General features: G+C 32.8%; 1 protein-coding gene across 1 annotated transcript in view; it reads left to right on the top strand.

Moving 5' to 3' along the window:
• SPOCK3 (sparc/osteonectin, cwcv and kazal-like domains proteoglycan (testican) 3) overlaps positions 1 to 16,761 on the top strand; it is a 197,202-nt gene extending 180,441 nt beyond the window's left edge. Inside the window, exons 7-10 of the mRNA XM_005860775.2 lie at positions 2,279 to 2,500; positions 10,048 to 10,110; positions 12,618 to 12,755; positions 15,290 to 16,761. Coding sequence (XP_005860837.1) covers positions 2,279 to 2,500; positions 10,048 to 10,110; positions 12,618 to 12,755; positions 15,290 to 15,459 — 593 coding nt within the window. The 3' untranslated portion in view covers positions 15,460 to 16,761. The remainder of the gene's footprint in view (positions 1 to 2,278; positions 2,501 to 10,047; positions 10,111 to 12,617; positions 12,756 to 15,289) is intronic.
• Positions 16,762 to 22,518: the final 5,757 nt, after the last annotated feature.

Below are 22,518 nucleotides of genomic sequence, written 5' to 3'. Positions count from 1 at the left end.
AGAGTTAGAAACATCGATGAGAGAGAAACATCAATCAGCTGCCTCCTGCACACTCCCTACTGCGTATGTGCCCGCAACCAAGGTACATGCCCTTGATCAGAATCGAACCTGGGACCCTTGAGTCTGCAGGCCGACGCTCTATCCAAACTGGTTAGGGCGACAGGATCATATTGAAAGTTTATATTTAATTTATAATATCAAGATAATTTTATTTCTAGTCCTTTTCTGTTACTTATTCTGGTGACCCTTATAACACAATTTTATGTATGTCATTCAAATAACATACATTCACTGTACTTTTTATTTTCAAGGCAACATAGATCATGCTTTAAAAATCTCTACCTTATCTAGATGTGGACATTAAAGCTGAGTTATATTGAATAACTTAACCTAGTAAGATAGCAATAGAACAGGGGCAAGTTACCTGAATTCATATCAGATACTTTGACATTCTTGATCTAAAACATTATGACATTTCATCAAATTGATCCTTCAGCAGACATGTGCTTTATGAAAATGTAATATCCCTTTAGTATAAAGGGCAAAATCTTAGTTCTATTGTGTCTAACATTTATTAAATATCTGTGAATGTCCTGATTTAAGAAATATTCTTTTTTGTTGATGCTTGGGTTATTAGATAAGTTCTCCTCAAAGCAGAGCTACAAAAATTGAAAGATAACAGCACTTTTCTTTCACACTATAATTGACGAAAATAAGAAGTAAGAATGGGTTGAAACCAACAATGATGTTTACAAGATATATCATACAAGCTGGGCAAAGATAATTTTAAAATTTAGGTTTTAAAGATTGATGATCAGTCATAGTAAACTCAAGCACTTATGAATATATGATACACATGGGCTATTCCTGTCACTCCCTATGGCATCCCAGCTTCCACACTTGCCCTCATATTATACACATGACAGAGATAGTCAATTTAAAGCAAAAGTCATATCATGCCACTCTCTGCTTTTAATATTTTAATCATTCTTCATTGTTCTGAGTAGTCAGTCCAGAGTTTTGGCTTGAATCTAAGGCTCTACTATCTCTCCTCTGATTCTCTATCGCTTGTCTCTAAACAGGAAACACTGGTGGATGAATCCCTAGCTGGTGGCCTTCTGCTCACTTTCTCTGAGCATTACCTTATATCTCATCTACCCCAACACAGAATGAGCCTTCAGACTTTGGTGAAATCCCAGAGCAGTATTTGCCTTTGGTCTGCAGGGCCATACTCCAACTATCTTGCTCCTTTGGCAATAACACCACTAATGAAAAGTAGATACACAGATATGCAGCTGGAAATCAGATGCCCATCTCTCCTTCTTGCAGACACTATAGACTTTATCAGGATTCTCTTAGAGTTCTCCAGGCTAAGTTTTGGAAGACAAACCAGTTGAGTCCTCCATTCCAGTAAGTAGGTGAAGGGAGAGGATAGCCTCTCTTCACTAACTCTGAATGCTTACTAAAAGATAATGGTTCTTCTCTCTTCTTCCCATAGCTCATATTCATAAAGGCTGGTATATCACCATTAGACTTCTCCATTGCCCTGAAAATTAGATTGTGAGGGAGGGAATGATTTAGATGCATACCAGGAATCTCTTACCAAGAACTCAGTTTCTTTGAATGTTTATGCAGAATTTAGTATATTTGTTTTCTATAGGTTGCTTTCTTCATGTAATCCCTAAGCATATGACAACTTCTGGTAGAAATAGTTTTAACCAATACCTCAACCTATGCTATTTTAAAAGTGAGCTCCAAGGGAATAGGGCCTTATCTAGATTTTTCACCCCAGTATTTCCAGAACCAAGGTCAGGACCTGGAAAGGAGCTAGGAAATGAGCAACTTATGTTTGCCATTGCTTTGTTTGAGTGGGGGAATCCGGTTTTGATTATACAAACAATCTTACGTGAAAAATGTAAACAATGAAAATCAATCAGGATGTTTTTCTCTGTGCTTTTTATGAAAATGTCACAAATACCTTTTACCGTATCCCCATTGCCTAGCATGGTGGTGCGCAGATAGAAAGCAGTAAATATGTTCTGAATACATTCCAAAAAGGTAGTGAAATTTTTAATTTGTCAAGTCCACAAATTTAAGTTTTAATCCCAATAATCTAAAAATGATAAATAGGATTCAAACATTAAATGCTAAGTAACTATAACTTTATTTGCAATTATTCTTACATCGTACCCTACACAAACAATTTTGTTACTTTATTTTGCTTCCTGTTGGTGGTGACTGACAGCTTTAACTAATTATTTTCTGTCTTTGCCATTAGGATTTGATACCAGTATTTTGCCAATTTGCAAGGATTCACTTGGCTGGATGTTTAACAGACTTGATACAAACTATGACCTGCTACTGGACCAGTCAGAGCTGGGGAGCATCTACCTTGATAAGAATGAACAGTGTACGAAGGCATTCTTCAATTCTTGTGACACATACAAGGACAGCTTGATATCTAACAATGAATGGTGCTACTGCTTCCAGAGACAGCAAGGTAAAAGATGAGACACCTACCAATGCAGATAGTTGACCTGCATGTCAAATTTTATCTATTCCTTCATGACTAAAAAATTGCATTCTATATATATCCCATTCATTTCAGTAGATGCTTTTCTAATTAGAGTGTTTAATAAAGGGGCAAATAAGAAGCATGTTGAACAATATAATTCTGCTAGGGATGCAAAACATGCTAAATAAGATGAAAAATAGTAACTAATATTTATATTAATATACTTCGGTATAGTTTCCATTATAAACCACCAAGAATCACATAGAGATATGTGAACATCCATATTAAAAGTAATCAGTAAAATTAATTTGCTATCTACATTACCCACGGTGTAAAATAAATGGTTTTTATCAATCTACTATAGAGTTTTAATGTTCTATTTTGTGATCTGATTAAATGAGCTGAATGAACCACAGAATTTACCATAAAGTTATTTTTACTCATCTGATTTTTAAATGACTTAGTCTTCCAAACTCTCAAAATCACGTAGCTTCATAAAAATCCACAGCAAATAAAGTGTCTTGATTCTCTGGAAGAAATGAAATAACCTGAACAATTGGAATGATGCTAGTTCTTTATTTATTTATTTTTATTTAGATCAGCGGTTCTCAAGCTGTGGGTCTCGACCCCTTTGGGGGTCGAACGACCCTTTCACAGAGGTCGCCTAAGACCATAGGAAAACACATATAAAATTATATATTGTTTTTGTGATGAATCACTATGCTTTAATTATGTTCAATTTATAACAACAAAAATACATCCTGCATATCAGATATTTACATTACGATTCATAACAGTAGCAAAATTACAGTTATGAAGTAGCAACAAAAATAATTTTATGGTTGTGGGTCAAAACAACATGAGGAGCTGTATTAAAGGGTCGCGGCATTAGGAAGGTTGAGAACCACTGATTTAGATACATTAATGTAATGCAAAAATGGAGTGATGCTTATATGCTAGATCGACTAATAATTATAATTATGTATATAAGGAAAATAGATCCCAAAAAACTCATGATAAAGTTTGGGGAAATATAAGGAAATAATGATATGTATAATTTGGAGCTAATTTTATAAAAACAGACTGATAATTAATCTAATGTAATATACCTGCTATTGTCACTGCTTTTTAAAATTTTGACAGCTAATAGAATGAATAAGTTACTTTAAATTATATTAATGATTCTCAGTTTTTCATATGGGAAACTAACACATTATGTAGGATATTTTACTATATCGATTACTTTTTCATATATTAGTAATAGTTTAATAAGTAGGGGTAAGTTATTATCAATAAATGAATTAGCAGTGGATCAACAGCAGGGTTTGTAGAGTAGCTAAATTGTTTATAACTAGTTTAAGCAACATTTAAAAATTAGATTTGATTTATGAATATATTCTAAATCATACAGACAGACACACACTCAAATAAACACATTGTTGACTTTATTATTACATATGTGCTTCTAGGTGATAGAAAATCCTAAAAACTACATGCTAGCTTTAATAACTGTTATACATTGAATTCATTAAAGAAAAAATAAATCCAGGTAAACTGCCATAAAAAGACATGTGGTATTTTGTTATGATAACAAAACTTATTTTGGATTTTCCTTGAATGTTATGAGAGTATGTTTACATGTTTATAAATTAATATAAAATATTCTGAATACCTCTGACTATTTCTTCAGACATAAATACTTTCATCTTGAAAAAAATCCTGGATTTTGCAGTAATATTTTAGAACTGATTAAAAATATCTCCCCAAAATTTTTTGCTTTGTATACTTTTCATTTATTAAGCATCTTTCTTCCAAAGTGTTAAAATCCTTATAGTCAAGTAAAGACATAATCTGATATCATTTAATACATAGTAGAAATAATTTAATTAAAGGTTACCCAAGATGGTAAAAGGATTTATACAACTTCCCCAAAACTAAGGAGAGTCTGGCTAATTATGTTCATCACTTTAATATGCTAGAAAATGTTACAAAAGCTCTGTCAGAGTAATTGACTTACTTAGTATATTAAGTAACTTCATAATAAAGAATAGCTATTAATTTAAAAATATTCAAATGTTTTATCTTATAAAAGAATATTTTCCTGTTTTTTCAATAAACAATAAGTTCTTAAGTTTACTATAATAAGTGTAATGTAGAAAGTTAACTTTTAACTCTATAGTAAACTTAAGAATGTTTGTTTATTGAATAAACAGGAAATTATTATATATTACATATAGGAAGAAATAAATATATATGGAGAGAGAAAGAGAAAGGTGTATATCTAGGTATTACTAATCTAGATTTACTTAAAACTGCAATCAAGACTATAGTTGTATGGTGTTAGAAATATCTTGAAAATAAAGTAATTGTGTTTTTTAAAAAAAACTTTCAAATTAAGGTGTATCTCAAGTTTAATAAAAGAGGTTAAGAATTTAAATGTTCAAGCAAGTGAAACACTTGTAGGTTTCTAAGGGAACATATGTTTTAACTTTAATTAAAATACAAATTTGTTTCTGTGACTAATTTTCTGAAATCATAACAATTAAGCACTACAAAATGGTTATGATTGTGTGATTTTTAAATTTATTTTTCTAAGCAATCATGAAAAATGTTAAAATACAAATTTGTTTCTGTGACTAATTTTCTGAAGTCATGACAATTAAGCACTACAAAATGGTTATGATTGTGATTTTTAAATTTCTTTTTCTAAGCAATCATGAAAAATAAGTAGGAGGAATATTTATTGGTGATTTTAGTTACCTTAGGAGTTAATAACTTACTTTCATAAAAGTATATTCTAAGTCTCTACTCTGAAAAAGTAAATCAATTATTAGTTGCTATTTCATTTAATGTCCTATTGTATAACATCCGGGGGAAAAAAAGAAAATTAACTTTTATTTAGATCCACCTAGTCTTTCATATACATAAAAATATTTATTACCCAAATAGCACTGTGAAAATATTGTTATTCCCATTTTATGCCTAAGGCCTGAAGTTTATTGATCTTTAATAAATTCATATTACAGAATGAGGGCAGGAACTGGTATTTGAAACTAGAATCTTTGACTTTTGTCTGAGTAGTTTCAATTCTACATTCTGAGTTTGCAAGTAATTATATACAAAATGCCATAGAGACATTACTGTGTGCAACTTCTTGGCAAATCCTACTTGGTACAGGTAACATCAGGCATAATTTTTCAATCAACAATATATCCAATGCTTTTTCCTCGGGACTACAATGAAAATAGATGACATTTTTAGAGATTATTTATATAATTAATCTACAGGACGAGATGTTAAAATGTGACTCATGTGTTAATTTTACAAAAGATGTTTTTCTATTTAATGAAAGACATTAAATAGAGAGAACTTTGCCCTCTGGTCATAAGAATATTTGAAATTTCTACTGATGAAATAAACCTAAATAAGATTTTCAAGTATATCCATTGTGTGAGAAGCTAAGTGAATAATAAAATATTGACTTAAAAAAAGGAGAATGAGGACAATGGCTAACTGAGAGGCACATTAGGGACCCACCTGCTGTACAGCTCCAGGCACCCTTCATAGCGAGGGGGAAGTTCATACTCCCCTTGGAGCTGCGCAGGGCACAGCCTTGGCTGCTGTGCACTGCCTAATTAGAGAGTCACTCTCTAGCCTCCATCATGTCTACTATGTTTTCATTTCTGACTGTAGATTATCTATATATAGTTGACAGCTACTAAAGATATACTCCTCAGAAATGACTAGTTGTGATTATAGAAAAAAACACATTTGTATATTAGAACAATTGTAAACATATTGATATTTCCTTCCTTTTTTTTTTACCCAGTAACTTTTTATTTAGTTCCAAATTGTGTGGGAAGATAAAACGGCATCATTTTCATTATATTGAATATTCCAATATAGATCATGTGTGAACGGCCCCAATATAGAGGTTTGAGTTTTTAAACTGAGAATTCAAAACAATGAACAATGTTATTTTCAAAAACAACGTTTTGAAATTGAACTAATAAAAAATATTCTATTTTTTCTGGTATTTTTAAACTAACATTTGGAGTGATTACTTATAAATTCAATGATTAAAACATATTTTATTAATGCATGATTCTCATAAAATTTTTAGCACATAAAATCAGAATTTTCCATAAAGTTATAACACCATTAGGTAGTAAACAGAGGGGATAAATCTTGTGATATAAATTTGTGTGTACACCCTAAGCTGACTATTCATAGTCTAATCATGTCTAAACCTTCATCCAATTAATTGGGTTACTATCCGTTATCCAGATCAGTTCTTTGCAAGTGAGTTTAAATAATAGATGAAATCTCCTTTAGCACTTTAGGAATTAAAGGCCAGACAGAGCTGCCTTTTAAATAATAAAAAAATATTTCAAAATCAAATATTTTATGTAGTTGAATCTGTCATGCTTTCTTTTGAAATCTTACAATGTTCTCTTATAGAGAATTTATAGGACTAATAATCAGGTTTATTTAGTGAGCTTACAAATTAAGTCAGACTCAGATATACCTGTAATTTTAGGCAATTCAGTAGTGAACATATATGAAATACTAGAGGCCTGGTGCATGAAATTCATGCACAGGGCAGGGGAGAGGTCCCCTCAGCCTGGCCTGCACCCTCTCCAATCCGGGATCCCTCTCACAATCCAAAACCACTGGCTTCTAACCACTCACCTGCCTGCCTGATGGCCCTAACTGCCCACCCCTGACAGTCTGATCTCCCTAACTGCTCTCCCTTTCTGAATGAAATACTAGAGGCCTGGTGCATGAAATTCATGCACGAGGCAGGGGAGAGGTCCCCTCAGCCTGGCCTGCACCCTCTCCAATCCGGGATCCCTCTCACAATCCAAAACCACTGGCTCCTAACCACTCACCTGCCTGCATGATGGCCCTAACTGCCCACCCCTGCCAGTCTGATCTCCCTAACTGCTCTCCCTTTCTGGCCTGATCCCCTAACTGCCTAACTGCTCTCCCCTGCTGGCCTGATCCCCCTAATTGGCTATCTGCTCTCCGCTGCCAACCTGATCCCCCTAACTGCCTATCTGCACTCCCCTCCTGGTCTGATCCCCCTAACTGCTTATCTGCACTCCCCTCCTGGCCTGATCCCCCTAACTGCCTATCTGCTCTCCCCACTCCTGGCCTGATCCCCCTAACTGCCTATCTGCTCTTCCTTCCTCACAGTGCCCTTCGGACCCCAGCACTGGCATGCTGAGAGCTCTCCACTATGGCCCTGCCCCCATCCTAATTGGTTGTTACATGACAGCATCCCGGTCAATTTGCATAGCCTTCTATTATTAGTATAGATTACTTCTACTTTACAGTATCTGGCCATTAACAATTAGAAGAATTACTTTAAATATATTGAAACTTCAGCTAAGATCTTTCCTCTTGGTTCTAAATGCATAGGTAGAGGGCAGTACATTTTAAGTTATCTATTCTCTAACCTCATACTATAGAACTTGATTCCTATTCCTTGAATGTTTAGTGTAAGAGCCCACAGATTATTAAGAAAAACAAAGCAATCAACTGAACCAATTTCAAAATGAAATAGAACAAACTCCTTTTTCTTCACAGTTTAAATTCACCAAAGAAAAATAGTTTTGGCCTTGCATACTAAACTATAAATATATATATTAAACACTTTGTCTCATTTCCTTATTTTGCTTTACTTACGTGCAAATTTAATAACTATATGCTATGAGATCGATATAATAAAGAATTTTAAAATCACTTGAATTAATTATACCTTGCTATTTCCTAAACAGTTCTAGTATAGGAGAATAGGTACTAGTTTATTGTTTTGCTGTTTCAAAAGTTTATGGTACAATTTTTATATGGCATATATTAAAAAGAGGGTTTTAGAGTATGACTGTAAAATACACTGCACTGCTTTTAGCTAAGAATATGTATTATGTGTAAGGACATATAATCTACACTAATAAAAGAGAAACATGCAAATTGGTGTCACTCCACTATGCCCACCAGCCAATCAGGATGAGTATGCAAATTAACCCAACAAAGATGGTGGTTGATTTGCATACGCAGGCGCGAAGTGAAGACTGAAGGCTCCGGCTAGAATGAAGACTGAAGACTGAAGAGGCTTGGCTTCTACACTGCAGAGGGAGAAGCCAAGCCTCGCAGCGGCCACAGCAAGAAGCCTAGCTTCAAGGCTTGACTTCTCTGCTGCGGCCGGACCAAAGGCCTGGGTACCGGGTGCCGGAGGAAAACTGCTGCCGGCAGCCAGGGGAAGGAAGGCCTATTGTGAGAATCTTCGTGCAACGGGCTTCTAGTTGTATATATAATATAAATCAAACTGTATCGTATCTATTTAGAATTTTATACTCCTAAAAAATATTCTCCTTTAAGTGACTGAGTTTGAAAAATAGCCAAATACTTATTTCCAAATTGTTTTAATATTTTAAGTAATATTCTTAAAGAATAGCTTATGAGAAATTATTGTATATCATATCCTTTCCAAATTGCATATACAGGGGTTGGCAAAAATAGGCTTATAGTTGTTCATATGGAAAAAGACATTCAGGTTATGATTATTAAAAATACCTTTATTAACTCAAAAGTATGTCACATTGGCACAGTGCACTTAGGCACAATCTGGCAAGTGCTCAAATTGCCCTCCTTCATTATGTACCCATTATTTTTTATTATTATTGATTTCAGAGATGATGGGAGAGGGAGAGAGAGATAGAAACATCAATGATGAGATAGAATCATTGATTGGCTGCCTCGTGCACACCGCAAACTTGGGATTAAGCCTGCAACATAGGCATGTGCCCTGACCAGGAATGGAACTGTGACCTACTGGTTCATAGGTCGATGCTCAACCACTGAACCACATTGGCTGGGCTATATACATTCTTGTAGTCTACTTGCTATATATACTCAAGCACACTTTGGCACATAGTTCTTACCTAGTTTTGCCTATCCCTGTATACTGAAGCATCTAGGAGAAATAAAAAGACCAAAGCCTGTCAACATTTTTCAGTATGAAATTTTATTAAGGTATCTCTGATATAACTTGAAAAAAGGATTAACTATTTCATAGACCACTTTTTAATGCAAAGCTATGTTTCTATATCCTAGAAACTGTTTTAAGTGAGGGGAAAACATAAACTGTTATTTGTTTGGGTGATAGTCCATCAGTTGGGTTTACATTGATGAGTTGATGGAGCTTTTAAAAGTAAATGATAAGAACCTTTTTTCATTGTATAGTAAGTTTTTATACCATTCTGTTTTTTTACATCCAATTCAGTCATTCTTAGGAAAATCAAGATAACCTAATATTTATAATCAGGACAGTCTCCCCCTGTCTCTATCGTTGTAGGTATAGAGACATACACATACATGTCTATATGTATCTCCAAAAGTAAAATGAATAATATGTAATATGTGTTTTGCAAAGCCATATAAAAACTAACTGAAGTTTTATAACATAGAAATTACACTTCTTTTCATTAACTCTAAGCCTTGAAGTAACATTGTTAATGTCATTGCAGACCCTCCTTGCCAGACAGAGCTCAGCAATATTCAGAAGCGGCAAGGAATAAAGAAGCTCCTAGGTGAGTAATAGATCATTCTTCTGAAGTCTTTATTACTTACATAAATAGCCCCAAGGAAACAGCAACATAAAATCAATATTAATTCAACAAAGATAGACTACACTAAATTTCAGTAACAAAATTTATGAAGTTTTTGAAAGCAATTAAACTTACTTTTATTGTCTTACCTATTGAAAGATATTATGTCTGTTTTATTACCCTAATATAATGTTCATTTTGAGAGTTATTAAGTAAAAAAGAAAGAGATTTGAACAAGGCTAAAGTTAAAGAATCAGCAGAAACTTCAATTCTATAGCTAACAACTCAGGAATTAATGAGAGAGGAAGAGAGAGGGAGAGAGAGAGAAACCCTGAGTACCTCAAGAAAATATGAGCACACTTTTTAATGTTTTTATTAGAACCTTTTACTAACTTTTAGTAAGTTAATGTATGTTTTAGAACATTCAACAGATAAATAATAGGTAATTCCAAATTTTACCCACCCAAAGCTATCAGATTATTAAACTATTATGTATAATAATTGTGTTATTCCTATAAACATCCAATTTTAAGTAAACTTGGGAGTAATTTTAGATTAACAAATTTCATAAAAACAGTACATAGTTTTCATATATCCTTCAACCATCCTCACCTAATGTTACCATCTTATCATGTATCAAATAAACATTATATATTTGTCAAATTTAAGAAATAAACATTGCCATGATCCTATTCATTAATCATCAGACTTTGGATTTTAGGAGTTCTTCTATTGAGGTCCTTTTTCTATTTTAGGACCCAGGACAAAATGCCTCATATGCAATTTTTTAAATGTATATGAATGCCCTTGTTTATTTAGCGCCACAAATTTTATAATGTATTTGAATCTGATTAATCTGTATATATTCTGATATGCTTATTAAATTATAATATTATTTGTTTACAAGAGAAAAATTTCATCTTTCTTGAAAATTATTGTTTCAAAATTAAAAGCTTCATTTTTTAAATAAAGCATTTTAAGATGTGAAGCATTACTAATGAGAAAAGCTATGCATTATGTTTCTTTAAACTCTTATAAAATGCACATGTATTATAGTTCACAAAAGGAAATAATACATTCATACATTCTTTGGTTTGTTTCCAATCATCAAAGTTTACCCATGTACAATGGGAAAAGCCATTGAAATTCAACTAAACATTATTTTAGGCAAGGTTTACTAGTGACAAAAGTTTATTGAAATTCAGGCTCTGATTATTTGAAGTTACAAAGAAGAAGAAAAGAAAACATATTTAGCTCCCATTTTGGAAGATTCACCTTTATTCCCCTTGCATAATAAAAATTAAAGTCATTATTATAGAGTACTGAATGTCTTAAGTATATTTTTAATTTGCATAGGATAATGGTACTTGTCTGAAAATTGATAAATTGTTGTATACGTGTAAGGCACCATATGTTCCAATTTGTGAGTTCAGTCTTGCTTGATTTCTGAATTTCTAGCATAATTCTTAATAGTGCTCTCTTCCATTTTCAAAGTATACTTGCCTAAAGGTTAAATTAAATGGTCACACTAGTTTTACCTCATAACTTTTTAATGTCAGATATGTCAAATAATGGTACTTTTTTCATGAGGTAGAGTAAGAATGTTAGAATTTTTCCTCATTTTTGTTGGCATTTAATCCACAGAAGTGGTTCTCAAATTTTGGTGATACTCTGTCTACCTCACTGATAAACTAGTAATTCAACTCCTTCAAATGAATTATAATTTTTAAGCAAAACTGATTGTTTAAATATCAGACTTTTGAAACTTTTTAAAGGGAGAAAACTATGATCCCATACAGTTGCAAGATTAATTGTCTTATGTTTTATCTATTTATTCAGTTGTTGTTGTGTTTCTTTCACCAAATAACTCTAGTATGTGTGATCACTGAGGGGAAACATTATTAGGAAAGACAAGAAAATGTTCGGACCTTCCAAAGCTTACATTGTAATGTTGGAGTGTTTATTGAAGAATGTGAATTCACTTCTAAGTTATTAGTTAAACGTTTATCATTAGCAATGTGACAAATATACTATTGATATTATAGATATGAAAATGAATGTCTATCTTTTCTGCTAGACTGAGTTTAAGAATTTTTAAGAAAGCAATCAAAACCAATAAACCCAAAAATTTCCACTATAGAGGATATCACAGTATAGCATACAATGACAGACCACACACACACACACACACACACACACACACACACACACACACAAATGAAAATAGATTGTTGGTAGTAATGAGACTGTGAAGGGTTTGGTATGCCATGCTAAGTGGTCTGCATGACCTAATGTGCATATTCAATTAACCAGATTTTAATTCTGTATTATACCTCTCAAAACAGTACCCTTTGCCCAGTAAATTTGCTTAACAAAATAAATAAAGGCAATTCATTGTTACAATGGCCTGCTTCATAGATGGAGTGGGACCTCTATGTGTGCATGTCTTGAGTGAATTAATGCATAATTGATCACTGTGTGTTTCATAGGACAGTACATACCCCTATGTGATGAAGATGGTTACTACAAGCCAACACAATGTCATGGCAGTGTTGGGCAGTGCTGGTGTGTTGACAGATATGGAAATGAAGTCATTGGATCCAGAACAAATGGTGTTGCAGGTTGTGGTAAGCAAATGGGTACTTACTTAGTGATATCTAAAGCACAGGATAAGTACTTAAGAATCTCATTCATTTGTTCAAGCGTTTAATGAGGACATATTTTATGCAAAGACTATAGAACATTTTAGGGATAACAAAATATTCCTAGCATATTAAAAATTCTATAATTAATTAATGGAATTACCTCATTTAGATATTTTAAGGAATAATTATTAAAAGGTGGGTTCCTTTTATCACTTCAAATACAGAAAGCATGTTAGCTACTTCCTGTTTCTGAGGTAAGTCAAAACTTTGTCATCCATTCTATCCCTAGTGTGTGCCACATGTATATATGGCACCCTTTTTTCTGTAGACCATTGGAGAAGTTGACTTTCCGGGTACGTAGTCTCACCAATGAGAGAAAAACTAATCTTTTTAAAAGGCCCATAAACTGCAGCTATATCAGTTTGTTTCCTTATGTTTGAGTGACAAAAATATAGTTTAATTGTTTGAAAGGTCATTATAATTAATATTTGCATTCTTTTCATAAGCATACATTTTTATATACCAAACTAAAAATATTACAATTAAGTTGAGAATCACATACATGTAGTTTAAAGTTTTAAATGTAACTTCTTTTTTGTTTTATAAAATATTTTTTCCAGAATGCAATTTTAAAATCAGTATTTTTGTTTGAACTATGGAGAGTTTTCACTACAAAAGCCACTTAGCTATACACACACACACAGAAACACATGCATACTTATACACACACACACACACACACACACACACACACACACACACACACACTAGGAATTAATGGATTATGTTTCAAATAATACACAAGACCAAAAATGAAAAAAAAGTTCGTCAATCTTGTATTGTAGACAGTGTTTCATTGTCTCCTTTATGTAGATTTTTAACTGATAGACTTAGATTGTTTGCTAGACTTGTGATTGTTTAGAAATATATAAATGGTAAACAATATGAAAGTAATCTCATTTAATGTTTATATGCTTGTTCTACATTTATTTATTCCATAAGATTTTTAACACCTTGATTTTGATTTTCTGGCCAATGATTCTATATTTATGTAGGATAAAGTAGTACTTAGTAGCTACCTAACATACTTTTAACATGTATACAACATGTCTTTGCAATATGTAGTTTAAACTCACTGCATTAATAGTGACTTCAATTATCAGTGATACCAATTTTAATTTATATTGTAAATAACAATTATATAGAGGTGAATTCAATAAGTGAACAGGGGAAATATCTTGGAAATGTAATCCTGAGTTTTCTTAGCATTTTGAAATTAAGAAGAAAATACATGAAGTAGAAGAAAAATAACAGTTTGTTCACATAATATATAAATTTCAGTGTGTCATACTATGAAATCAATCAAATATAAGTATTGAATTACAACAATAGGATATATTATAATTAGTTACCAAAGAATTACAACACTAAAATGTTAGAAAAGGTAGAAAATAAACACACACTAATATTAGAAGAGTTAAAAAATAAATACATATTAAATAATATGTGTACTATTACCTCCATAAATAGAAATGCATATATATGGGGCATCCCAAAAATGTATACACACACTTTGAATAATTGCAAAGGCAGTGTTTATTTAAAAAAACACTCTCAAAATTTAGCTACCAGATGTTAAAGTGTGTATTTCTAAATATTTTTAAAATAATAACTAGCTATGTTAGTTTTCTATTGCTATTGTAACATATTCCCACAACTATAGGGCGTACACCACACAAATTCATTATCTTACGGTTCTGTATGTCAGAGGTCGTGCATGGGTGTCCTTGTTATGAACAACAAGGTGTCTTCAGGGCTGCATTTGTTCTTGGTGGCTTTTGAGAAGGACCTGTTTCTTGCCTCTGGAGGCTGCTCACATTCCTTAGGACAGTACATACCCCCATGTGATGAAGATGGTTACTACAAGCCAACACAATATCATGGGCCCTTTCCTCTGGTTTCAAAGCTAGCAACATTGCATCTCTGACCATTCATCCATAATCAAATCTCCCTCGAACTCTATCTGGGAAAGGTTCTTTGATTGAAAGACACTATTTATTATCTGGGCCCAACAGAATAATCTAGGATATTTTCCCCTTTTAAAATCCTCAGTTTAATGACTTCTTCAAAGTCCCTTTACCATGTGAGGTCACATATTTGCAGGTTGCAGTGATTAGGAATTGAAGATTTGAGGGGAGCAATTACTTTGTTTATTGTAGTAGTAGAAGAAGTTATAATTCTTTATCAGATTCAAAGTTTGACAGGGACTCTATAAAACATGGGCTGAGATCAGTATTCCTGAACTGGAAATATCGATCTCAGTAACAATTCTGCTTTTTGGTACATACATTTTAACAAATAATAGAAAATAGATTTTTTTTTCCTTTTTTTTTAAAGTAAGTTAAAGAGCAAATTACATTTTTCTTTATTGTCTCAATTTTCATCATAATTTTATATTCCTCAGAAATTATTTTACTACTCAGAAAAATAACATTCATGTTTACATTTTTCCTAAGCTATTGATTTTGAGATCTCTGGAGATTTTGCAAGTGGAGATTTCCATGAATGGACTGATGAGGAGGATGATGAAGATGATATTATGAATGATGAAGATGAAATTGAAGATGACAATGAAGATGAAGGGGATGATGATGATGGAGGTGATGATCATGATGGGTACATTTGATGAGAGCTGAAATCAATACATTTAAGATTTCTATTATTTACAAGTGATAGCCTATTGAGAATTACCTTCTTGCCCCCAAATAAACTGATTCTAAAATTCACGTATATTTTGTATAATTATTTCAGATATTGCAGCTAAAGTCATAGAACTTTATGTTTAAATAAGAATCACTTACTTTGAGTTTTTATATGCCTTAGAGAAAAAGAAAACACATATGGAGTCTAGTCAGATGAAAGTTAGAAGAGCTATTGATATAAACAAACAAATGTTTATAAGAATAAACTATGTAGATCTTCCACAAACAAAACAACAACCATATTTGAGGTCTTATGTGTTATGTTTCTGAGAGACTGTAAATTAAACTTATAATAACTTGTTGGTGACCGGGCCCCAGGATTTTTTGAAAGTATGCATGACCTTAATTGCAATTCCAAAGTAGCATTTGTCCCAAACCTGGAGATGAGTGAGGGGATACAACACAGGGTAAGAAAAATAAGGAGTTCTGCATCACGTTTACATTAATAATGATGGTTTTAATTATGGAGTTATTATGGATATGATAGGGTATTTTATGAAATGACAAGTATGGAAAACCATGGATTCTGAAAGTTAAAAACTTAGTTGTTCCTTCTAGTTTTTATTTTAATTTCGTTAACAGTCTCATGTAGATATTTTTCTATTCTTAAGCAGCATGATTTCTTTACCTTTCTAGGTTTCTTTATCTTTCTAACCAGATACTTAGGGTGCAGAATTTAAAGAAGGAAGACAAAGGGAAAGATTTATTTAAATTATATTTTCACATATAGTTTGTGATATGCCCAATGTCAAATTTAAAAATCTTAGTTCTTACTTTATTTCCTATTATACATAAGAATTTCATTTATTCTAATAATTATACCATTTTTGTTACTAGTGCTGAAACTTAGAGAACATAATGTATGGTGCCTTGCAAAATAGAAATAGAAAGGTTTTAGCATGCATACCAATATAGAATATTAGGCAATATATAAGCACACCTAATTAACAAAGTAATACCAATAAAGGTACTGCTGCTGGAATGAAGAAAAATGGAATATGTTTCTTTCTTTTTTTCTGTTGTTACATAATTGCCATGTGGACTTGTTTATGATTATTGTGTAGAGTAGCATTTAATATTTAACTGTAACAAAAATTACTTTACTTGCTATATTTAAGTTAGCATGTTAATTAATTGTGTAGACCTTTCCACACACCATCACTTTTAAGTATATCAGACCTAAGGTTTTGTGCCCATAATAAAAATGAAAAACCTGTTGAATATTTCACATTGGTATTATAATTTAAACAGTGGGTCAACTGGTTTCCCGATATACCATCCATTGAAAGTAAAATTGGTGAATTATGTCCATTTGATTTATACACACTAAAAATAAACTTTAATGTTGACTTTATGTAATATTTAAAGTATAATGCATTTTCTTTTTTACTGTTTATGTATAGTTTACAAAATAAAGAATCTTGTAACCAAATTAAACTGTTCCTTATTGATTTTCTGGGGTATAAATAGTAACAAGAAGCGTTCTTAATCTGTTTTTCTTTAATGAATATATTACAAAGTAGCTAGAAATGGTTTTGAAAATTGTGAATTTTAAATCAGAGCTCTTGGCATCTTAAATATTGTTTTTCTACCCATGTTAAAAATGTTTTTTGTCTGTTGATTTGTTTTAATGTTTTTATTTGTCTTAGTGTTGCAGTAGATCATTTTTTTTATTGAGGTTGATAATCTAAAACCCGTATTTGTGGTATTATATTTAACATATTTAATTAAATTTCTATAGCAACAGCATTTTGAAGAGTGATAAAATAACTTTATTTAACAAATGTATAGGAATTATAAAATATAATATAGGTTGATTGGAAAAAGACAAATAATCAAATTCTATGTGGAGGTTTAACAAATGAATTTAAAGTAACAAATATAGTGGGCTTGAAATTAAGATTTTTTTTTTAAAAAAAAAAAGAATCTTTCAGACTCTCTAGAAAGCAACCAGTTCAACATTAAGCATAAAATTGAAAATATTTACATTATTAAACTTTATATAAAGAATATATGTACAATTTATATTTATATACATATGAGTGTATAAAAATTCTATTTGTGATGTTTGTATTAGGTCTTTTGATTATTTGTAGATTTTGATTCAATATCATTATTTTTATTTATTCTAAAAATATCAGTATTAACCACCTACTATAACGTAGGTACTATTTTAGGCACTATCGATTTATTGGTGAACAAAATAATTATGAAGTTACTATTATAGTTTGGATGTTAGGCAATACATTTATCCTTAGACCATAACATAATGTAATTGGAAAAAATCAAACTAAGCTTTTCTACATTTATTTTATTGGTTTTTTTAGCTTTTCTACATTTAATTTTAATAAAAAGCAATGTGTTTTGAACTCTTAAGAAAAGTTCTTGATATAAACTCAGAATTTTAAAAGAGCATTTTTGAATGAAAATATTCAAACTACCCTAACATTTTGTTCTTTTTTAAAAAATATATTTTATTGATTTTTTACAGAGAGGAAGGGAGAGGGATAGAGAGTTAGAAACATCAATGAGAAAGAAGCATCAATCAGCTGCCTCCTGCATACCCTATTGGGATGTGCTTGCAACCAAGGTACATGCCCTTGACCGGAATCGAACCTGGGACCCTTCTGTCCCCAGGCCGACGCGCTATCCAGTGAGCCAAACCAGGTAGGGCTTTTTTTTTTTTTTTAATAAGTCACATTCTAATGCACAGGCATGAATCATGCCTCAGGTTATACTTTAAGCCTTGTTTCACTAGTATTATTAAAGGGAGCACACAGGCAAAATAAAAATTATAAGACAGTTTCAGCAAAAACATTAAAATTTAAACTCATACAGGAAAAGAGTAGAAACATACAAATAAAATATCAAATGTTTCTGGCATGTCAAAAATCTGATGTGGACATTTATGAATGCTTTTAGTTGTGCAATTTAACATGACGATTTAGTTAGGCTGCATAATGCTATTGGGGAAACAAGCTAAATTAAAAAAAAAACATACAACATTTTGATATTGATTGAAAGAACACATGGCCTAAGGCAAAACTTGTATTTCTGCCAATCTTTTAATAGAATAAAGTCAATCAAGCCAAACTAGCAAAATCATTAGAATTTTCTAATGCATTCATAAAATGGGTACTGAGTACTTTATTCTCTATATAAACATTTGCACATTTTAATTTTACATGAAGTTAAAGAAGAGGTTAAAACTAGCTCACAAAATATACATTGATCCACATTGTCTACTCATAATTTACTTTAAGTGGGTTTAGAGTGTTTCATAAATAATTTTTTGCATTGAGACAAACATTTAATATGCTTTGTTTAAAAGGAATGACACCATGGCTGTATTCTGTAGGTCATTCAAGGCCTCTTACTTAGTCTACTTTGCAAGATCCCTAATAGCTCGGGGGGTGGTGGGAATGGGTTGGAGAAAGAAACCAAACCAAACAGAGCCAGCAACATAGATGAGTTTGTTTTGTCTGATAAGTAATAGCACACGTGTATGCCTGCACACACACACACACACACACACACACACACACTAATTTTTGTCTTTTATTTTAAATGGCCAGATAAATTTACATTTATTTCTCTTCTAGTTCATGATGAATGAAGCATACTAGGAGATATATTATAGATTTTTCAAATGAAGTACAAAAAACACAAAAAATTGAGAATATCTATAGTAGTACATATATGTAAATAGATGATAATATGAGCTCCCTGTAGTGTATGCTTTTCAACATTATTTTAAACCAAATAGCAGATATTGAGGATAATATAATGAAAACATATACTCATATACATTTTGATATGAAATATTAGGTTTTTACTTCCATGCCTCTAAAATATGTCATGAATTATAATGACTTCATAAATTTTTTTCCAGTAGTTAAGTCGATAAACAAAGAGAACATCTTAAACATCTACACTAATAAAAAAGAAACATGCAAATTGGTGTCACTCCACTACACCCACCAGACAATCAGGATGAGTATGCAAATTAACCCAACAAAGATGGTGGTTAATTTGCATATTCAGGCTCGGAGCGAAGACTGAAGACGACTGAAGACTGAAGAGGCTTGGCTTCTCCGCTACAGCCAGAGTGAAGGCCTGGATCCCAGGTGCTGAGGGAAAACTGGTGCCGGCAGCCAGGGGAAGGAAGGCCTGTTGCACAGACCTCTTTGTGCAATGGGCCTCTAGTTAGTTATATATAATACACTAGAGGCCCGGTGCATGAATCCATGCACAGGTGGGGTCCCTTGACCTGGCTGGGGATCAGGATGATCAGGGCTGGCCAGCAGGGGAAGGGACCGCAGGAGGTTGGCAGGCCAGCCAGGGAGAGGGGCTGGGGGAGGGGGTTGGCTAGCCACCGTTGACCTGGCTGGGGATCAGGATGATCAGGGCTGGCCATCAGGGGAAGGGACCACAGGAGGTTGGCAGGCTGACCGGCGAGAGGGACTGGGGGGAGTTGGCTAGCCACCACACTCCCCCCGATTGAGGCTAATGGCGGGGCTGGCTGGGGGAGGGACCCCAGGAGGTTGGCCGCTGGGGGAAGGGACTGTGGGAGGTTGGCTGGCCATAGGAGGTTGGCTGTGGGTGCGCACTGACCACCAGGGGGCAGCTCCTGCATTGAGCGTCTGCCCCCTGGGGTGGTCAGCACACATCATAGGGACCGGTTGTTCAGTCATTTGGTCGTAACAGCCACTTAGGCTTTTATATATAGAGATATGTCATTCCTCCTTGGACAAGGCAATTTGAAATAGTCTTTTTGAATAACCACTATTTCCTCAATTATATATGCCATCTTTGTATCTTAATGTCTCTTTTACTTATTTATTACATTCCTCGACAAAAATCTTAGCAAGTAAAATTAATATGTCAGTACATCATGAAACACGATTTAAAATTACAAAATGAAACATTGTAGGTTTAAAAAAATAAAAATTTCATCAACCTGTACACCCTATCATACCTATATTCAACTCTTTCAAAGACATCCTTGGGAATTTTATTTTTAATGTTTGATAAATCACCCTCTCAATCTTTAAACACATAAGTACATAATACACATAACTGGGTTTGGAGTCTATATGGCTCACCTTTCTCATTTTAATGTAGCTTAATATACTTATCTTAGAGGATTGTTGTGAATGCTATATGAAAACATTTAAAACAGGAGCACCATGTCTGTCATACAGAAGGTACCCATTAAATGCTATTTTTTCTTCTAACTCTTTAAAATGAGTTAGCAATAGACATTGTATTGAAGTTTTCAAGATATACTGAAAAAAATAGCTTCTCTTCTTAAAGCTTTATCTACATCCATTTAAAAAAATTAATTCAGTTTATAATATATTTACATACTAAATAGGGGTAATAAGTATAGCTTAAATTATAAGGCCACTGTGAAAATACAAATGAATTATTGCATGATTTTTGGAACATAGTAAAGCCCAAATAAATGCAATTATTATCATTATTATATGGACATGGCATAGCAAAATCAAATTTTGAAATTTGAAAATAAAATTCCAAACCCCAGTATCCTACCTAATTAGTGTTCCTACATGTTTTTTTTATTCAAATAGGTCTTTTTCAAGAGTAATATTGGCTAGCATTTGTGTACATTTATTATATATTCCATATATTAAATGCTAAATGTATTAAGTTGATATAAAATGCTAGGAGAAGGGTAGTATTATGTTTCTTATATCAGAGGTAAAGTATCATAGAAATCACTAGTACTCACCATACCCAGTTCTCTTCTTCCTGTGCACATGAGACATCTTCCCTTTTTTTTGTTTTTGTTTTTCGTTTTCTTCACAGTCAAGTTGGGCCCATTTGACCAGTTCTATTCAACAGTGAGCTGAAGTAACTAACATGTGTGGAGCTGAACAGGGCTATGACTTTAGCCCATGTTTCTCATGTCCACTGGTCATTGCATCCTGACTTGCTCTTTTCACATTCAATCTGCAACAATTACACAGACTAGTGCCTTCATTCTTATAAAACATACAACAGATTTTGAGAGCATCTGAAATCCCTCTAAAGTGAAGCAGTTGACTAATGAAACATCTCTGTATAGCAATATAGGAAAAGGAGCTTCTGGTGTCAGAATTCTGAGCTCAATCTGGTACTGCTTTGTGATGTTGGGCAAACTGTAGATCAGTTTCTTCAAATGTGAAATAATAATATTAGAATTTACTTCATAGAGCTGTAATGGAGCTTTAATTCTTCTTTACTAGTAAGAATCCCAGTAAAATACCAGCTCAATAAAGTTAGCTACTAAAAATAAAAAATTGTATATACGCAGGGTGGTAAAAAATCATGGATACTAGGGCCTGACTATTAGGTCCTGAATTCTGGTTCTGCCAGAATTCTGTTGCTCAGTTCTCATTCTAACATGTGTGGAGCTGAACAGGGCTATGACTTTAGCTCATGTTTCTCATGTCCACTGGTCATTGCATCCTGACATGCTCTTTTCACATTCAATCTGCAACAATTATACAGAATAGTGCCTTCATTCTTATAAAACATACAACAGATTTTGAGATTTTTCAGCATTTGAAATCTAATTACACAGACTAGTGCCTTCATTCTTATAAAACATACAACAGATTTTGAGAGCATCTGAAATCCCTCTAAAGTGAAGCAGTTGACTAATGAAACATCTCTGTATAGCAATATAGGAAAAGGAGCTTCTGGTGTCAGAATTCTGAGCTCAATCTGGTACTGCTTTGTGATGTTGGGCAAACTGTAGATCAGTTTCTTCAAATGTGAAATAATAATATTAGAATTTACTTCATAGAGCTGTAATGGAGCTTTAATTCTTCTTTACTAGTAAGAATCCCAGTAAAATACCAGCTCAATAAAGTTAGCTACTAAAAATACAAAATTTGTATATATGCAGGGTGGTAAAAAATCATGGATACTAGGGCCTATTAAGTCTTGAATTCTGGTTCTGCCAGAATTCTGTT

This window comes from Myotis brandtii, unplaced genomic scaffold (assembly GCF_000412655.1).
Source record: "Myotis brandtii unplaced genomic scaffold, ASM41265v1 scaffold14, whole genome shotgun sequence".
Taxonomy (NCBI): Eukaryota; Metazoa; Chordata; class Mammalia; order Chiroptera; family Vespertilionidae; genus Myotis; species Myotis brandtii.
This window is presented reverse-complemented; position numbering and strand designations above follow the sequence as displayed.